Source organism: Camellia sinensis, chromosome 2 (genome assembly GCF_055761805.1).
Source record: "Camellia sinensis isolate YWXY chromosome 2, ASM5576180v1, whole genome shotgun sequence".
Classification (NCBI taxonomy): domain Eukaryota; kingdom Viridiplantae; phylum Streptophyta; class Magnoliopsida; order Ericales; family Theaceae; genus Camellia; species Camellia sinensis.
This window is the reverse complement of record NC_138962.1, coordinates 227,669,648-227,675,371: the sequence shown is the minus strand read 5'-3', so window position 1 is coordinate 227,675,371 and position 5,724 is coordinate 227,669,648. Positions and strand designations below refer to the sequence as shown.

The 5,724-nt window shown below is 46.0% G+C and overlaps 1 protein-coding gene across 1 annotated transcript; it reads right to left on the bottom strand.

The window, feature by feature from the left end:
- Positions 1–1,312: 1,312 nt before the first annotated feature.
- Positions 1,313–2,569, bottom strand: LOC145819822 (uncharacterized). The gene is made up of 2 exons (XM_082913680.1): positions 2,404–2,569; positions 1,313–2,325 (listed from the first exon to the last, which is right to left on the bottom strand). The coding sequence occupies exons 1-2, from the start codon at positions 2,473–2,475 to the stop codon at positions 1,588–1,590; spliced, it is 810 nt and encodes a 269-aa protein (XP_082769806.1). The 5' UTR covers positions 2,476–2,569; the 3' UTR covers positions 1,313–1,587.
- Between the last annotated feature and the right edge of the window lie 3,155 nt (positions 2,570–5,724).

Genomic DNA, 5,724 nt, shown 5'->3' with positions numbered 1-5,724 from the left:
CCCCAAGCAAACGGGCAAGCAGAAGCATCAAATAAAGTCGTCTTGGATGGACTTAAGAAAAGGCTAGAGAAGGCAAAAGGCAAGTGGGCAGATGAACTTCCTCATGTTTTATGGGCCTACCGCACCACGCCTCGACGATCAACAGGAGAAACACCATTCTCCTTAGCATATGGAATGGAAGCGGTGATCCCACTAGAAGTTGGCCTCCCCACAATTCGAAGCGAAAATTTTGATCCAGACTTAAATGAAGAAGCCATAGCCTTAGAACTCAACCTTGCAGAAGAAAGAAGAGAAAGAGCGTTGGTCCACATCGCCGCATACCAACGAGAATTAATCAAAAAATACAGCAAAAAGGTTCATCCAAGACAATTCAAAATTGGCGATTGGGTATTACGCAAAGTAATGGGAAACACCTTGGTCCCAGGAGACGGCAAGTTAGGCCCAAATTGGGAAGGTCCTTATAAGGTGGTTGGGTTAGCCGGCAAAGGGGCATACCACCTAGAAGACAAGGATGGCAAGGCAATCCCTAGGCCATGGAATACGGCCAATCTCAAGTTATTTTACTTTTAGCTTTTCTTTTTCAAACATGTGTAATTTTTTCTTCCTTCAATAAAATGAGCAATCCTTTTTAGCACAAATTATTCTTTGTAAAAGTTAGCCTTAGAGACTAAGTTTTTTGCGAGCATTCTATTCTAAGTTAGCTGGAAAAACTAACTTCAAATAGTTGGCTGGAATAAACCAACACCTGTAACTCTTCAGCCGAAGTAAGTGCAAGGCTGAAGAGTGGTTGGCTGGAATAAACCAACACCCGTAACTCTTCAGCCGAAGTAAGTGTTAGGCTGAAGAGTGGTTGGCTGGAACAAACCAACTCTTGTTACTCTTCAGCCGAAGTAAATGCAAGGCTGAAGAGTGGTTGGCTGGAATAAACCAACACCTGTAACTCTTCAGCCGAAGTAAGTGCAAGGCTGAAGAGTGGTTGGCTGGAATAAACCAACACCCGTAACTCTTCAGCCGACGTAAGTGTTAGGCTGAAGAGTGGTTGGCTGGAACAAACCAACTCTTGTTACTCTTCAGCCGAAGTAAGTGCAAGGCTGAAGAGTGGTTGACTGGAATAAACCAAACACCTGTAACTCTTCAGCCGAAGTAAGTGCAAGGCTGAAGAGTGGTTGGCTGGAATAAACCAACACCCGTAACTCTTCAGCCGAAGTAAGTGCAAGGCTGAAGAGTGGTTAGCAAACCAACTCTTGTTACTCTTCAGCCGAAGTAAGTGCAAGGCTGAAGAGTGGTTGGCTGGAATAAACCAACACCTGTTGCTCTTCAGCCAAAGTAAGTGTATGGCTGAAGAGTGGTTGGCTGAAACGAACCAACACTGTACTCCTCAGCCGAAGTAATTATATCGGCTAAGGAGTGGTTGGCTGGTAAGTATAGTTTAACCAACCAAAAACCGAAATAGCACTTGGAGTAATAGAAGACATTACAAACCCAAGCATACACACAATAACCGGAATAAGAGAAGTGAAATTTTTATTCAAACAGAAGTCATTACAAGGGGGCTTAGTTCGGTTACAAAGAAGAAAAAGTAAAAAACTAAGAGAAAAGTTCATCAATTTCAGCATCGAAAACCGCATCGGCATCTACTGGAAGACCGGTCTCTGGCGGCAGCACTCCTTCAGTCACAACGGTGGCATCGACCGGAGCCACAGTTTCATTCGGCTGTTCAATAGCCAGATCTTCCACTCTGGACTCCGGCCGATCTGTCTGATCCACGTTTTCAACTGGAGTACCCCCAGAAGCAGAATCTTCGTCAGTATCTGAACCTTCAAGGAATTGCTGCTGCATGGCATCCGCGTACCCCGCAAGGGACTTCGGTATAAAGTACTCTGGAGGGTTGAAGACCTCGGTCTGTTGATCATGACCGAGCTTCTCCACAGCCGCCCTCCAGCCGCACTTGAAGAAAAGCTCCTTGGCGGCATCGCATTGCTTGACGTAGGCCTCCTCGGCCTCCTTGAAACCTCGCTTGTACCCCCCCTTGTCGACCGCCTCCATATTCTTTTTCAGTTCGCTCATTTCGGCGTCCTTTCTCTTCTCTAGCTTCAACAACTCCCGCAAATACTTGTCCTTCATAACAATGGCAGCTTTCTGCTTCTCCGCTTCCGCCGAATTAACTAGATCGGCAAGACGGCCGTTCTCCGCTTCCAGCTCGGCCATTCTCTTTTCGGCTTGTTGTAGTTCGGCCGACCTTGCTTCGGCTTCCGCCATCGCCTGCCTTGTGGTTTTGCGGAGCTCTTGGACTTTCCGGTAAGTGACATTGTTCTTTTGCAAGGCCTGGCAAAGCAAAGATACCTTTAGAACCGAAGTAAGAGTTGGAAAAATTTAGACAGGAAAAAGCAGACAGCTACTTACCAAGACCATGGACTTGGAAACAGACCGAATTGATTTCATTTCGGTATTCAGTTGCTTCAAGTGGTGCTCCATGTCCTTAGGGAGGCACACACTTTTGGCCAGGTTAAAGGCCAGTTGGTGGTCTTTTTCACCCACGACCGAATCAGTGACTTTGATGTTTCGGTCATTGAAGATCAAAGGCGGAGCCCACTTCGGAGATCGGGCTCGGTCAGTTTGTTCAGGTTGGGAGGCAGGTTGAGGACGTTGGGGGACGGTTTCGACTTCGTCAACAAGTTGTTGTTCGGCTGACGTAGATCGGGCGCGTTTTGAAGGGCGAGACGAAGAGGGCCGTTGTGAAGGAAGGGCCACGACGGCAGGTTGCACCTCAGTAGTTGGTGTTACTTCGGCTCTAGTTGTTGAAGTTAGAAGGGCCCTGACTCTGCTCTTCTTTGCCATTTCTTCCTCAGCGGTTAATGGAACAAGTCTTATCTCGGGCAAAGTGGGGTCCGGCTCCGGTGCTTCCTCGAGAAGAAAATCGGTTACTTTTGCCTTCCGTCGACCGCTGTAACGGTAGGTCGGTTCGAAATTTAGAAGCTTGGCCCAATCTCTTTCTTTAACCCGAAATGCGGGTCGCAAAACGCCGAGGTTAGGATAGCTATACAAGGAGTGGAGATGGGCGAAATCTGCAAAAAAAAAAAGACAAGTGTTAGTTCGGCTAGCAGATTAAGCAACCGAGATAACATACAAAGCAGAAGACCGAAGTAAAATTACCAGGCTCTCCCATTTTCCAATTTATAGGTCGGCCAGGAATTTGAGCTTGAAAATCCTCAAAGTTCCCAGAGACCCAAAAGAAATCATCATCATTGAGATCTTTGTCCGGAGTATGCTTAATTATCTTCTCTCGGCGGCGGCGAATTCTAAGGTAATATACCCACCCAGCATTCTTTGAACCGATGGAATACTGATGGAATATTTCGGCCAGACCAAGATTCAGTCCGGTTTGGTGGTTTAATGCGGCTATCCCCATTATAATACGATATGTGTTGGTGGATAGTTGGGTGGGACATAGCCTAGTCTGCCTAAGGAATTCGCAGATTAGCGGTTGGACAGGAAACCGTAGTCCGGTTTCAATTATTGATTGAAGGGTGAAAGGGACGAAGCCTTCATTGTCCCAGGGAGTAGCATCTTTCTTGGCCAACTCCAGTTGAACATCATCAGGAATCTGGTAGTCCTGCCTGAATTCGGCCATGCCACCAGGGGTTTCGACTAAATATCTATACTTACCCATTTGTTGTATAAATTACGGATAAGTTATTTCGGTACAAAAATTTGGCTCAGTAAGCTCGGTTGAGCACACGCAGGAGGGCCTGGGCAACCTAAGTCTGCAAAGTAGAAAGCAAGGGGGTTAAGCACAGATCGTTGGACCGCGCTACAAAATTATAAGCAAGATATACAAATCCTACTTCGGCTTAGTTGGCTGGTTCTACCTTGGCTCATCAGAAGGTTTCTTAGCTCGGTTTTTGAGCAGTTTAGACCGGTTTAACGTCTAGGGGCAGCTTTCCTGAGTTCGGTCTAAGAAACTAAGAAAGCTGGTTTAGTCCCAAGGCCTAAAACGGTTACAGTATAATTACTTCGGTTGAGCTCTCAGGGGCGGCTTTCTGAGTTCGGTTTGAGAACTAAGAAAGCCGGCTTGGCCCCAAAATCTTAGCTCGGTTATAGACCGAAGTACCGAGTTCGGTATGAGCAAGCTTGTTCGGTGATCTTATCTTGGCTAGAGTGGGTCAGAAGAAACTACTGATATTCCTACAAGTTCTAGTTCGGTTATGTTCAGAATCTATCCACATACATAACACAAACAGTTTTCTAGTCCGGTTGCTAGGTGATTTTGGATCTAAGATTCCTACAAAATAGTTCATACACATACAAGTTCTACTGGTTTCTTCATAGAAAGTACAAAAGCAGAGCAGATAAATGGAAGAAATGTTTCGCAAAAGCATACGAAAACTAGATATACAGTTGCACAAAACGAATGTAAAAGCAAAAACATGAAGGGAAAATGGATTTGCTTACCAGAATTAAATAAGGAAGGACTGAAGATGAAGACTGTCGCAGTAAAGAAAGAGCACAAGCAGCAAGAACACAGAGAGAGAAGATGGAGAAATGGCAAAAGTGAGGGGACCCTAGCCTCAGGGATTGATTTTGTTAGAAAGCCCAAAATTTGGGCGGGACTGTTCAAATTTCACGAAGTACGAAAGACGGCGTGACAGCCGTCCTTAGCCAACCAAAACATGCCACGTGTCATAAGAATGGGAAGCGTTACAGACATTATGATTGAAGAGACGTTTTTGACCGGACAAAACATGGCCAGGAGTAAAATTAGCTCGGCTTAAAACTCGAGAGTTTTTAGCTCGGCTGGAGAGGCTAAAGTATTTTTTAGCTCGGCTGGAAAAGCTTAAAACGACACTAGCTCGGCCAGTGGACTGGTAATCCCAATCATGCTATGCAGATGGAATTAAGGGGCAATTGAGAGGGTAATTTTTGGGAAAAAATTGGGCCGAGCTGCAAGTTGGGCTTTGAGGCCCAAAACGCGAAGGACTAAGTAAGAAGGCCGTAAAGGATACTCCGGCCCAGAGAGCAATGTTACTCCGGCTGGGAGAAGTAAATGTTACTTCGGCTCATGGATGTAAAGCTACTCCGGCCTTGGGAAGACAAAGTTACTTCGGCCCAAGAAAGAGTAAAACTACTCCGGTCTGGAGGCAACTCACAGTTAGGCCGATCTCAGAGTTAGTCCGGTCGTGACTTACAATGGTTAGGTCGGTCAGAACTTGTTACTTGGAAGTCTGATCTAAGCGCATCAAGGTTGAACAGGGCAGCCGAAGTAAAGATTTGGAGGAGAGGACCGAGCTAAGGATAGTTCGGCCTTCTGTGACTCGATATAGCCAAGTTTACTTCGGTCGAAAGGAAGTTCGGCCGTAAAGAAAACCATCCCACTTGGTTTGAGCAGTGGGGGAGGGTGTAAAAGGATAAGCATTATCCTTAAGAGATTGAATCCTAGGAGGACTCTGTATGGAGAAATACAAGTCCTACTAGGATTGTGCCATATGAAACTTATAAAAGCTCACAAGCATCACCTTGGAGGAGGTAATTGAACACAATCTTTTTGAGAACTTAGAGCTTTGTCTATTTGTCAAGTTTTCTGACTTAGGCATCGGAGAGGTTTCCGGCACACACCCGCCGGCTAGCTCACGTTTGTGTTTTCAGGTGACAAAGCGACGTCGTACGGAGGAGCGTGGACTTGGTCAACAGGATTATACGAGGAGAATTATTTCCTCCCCGTACAGT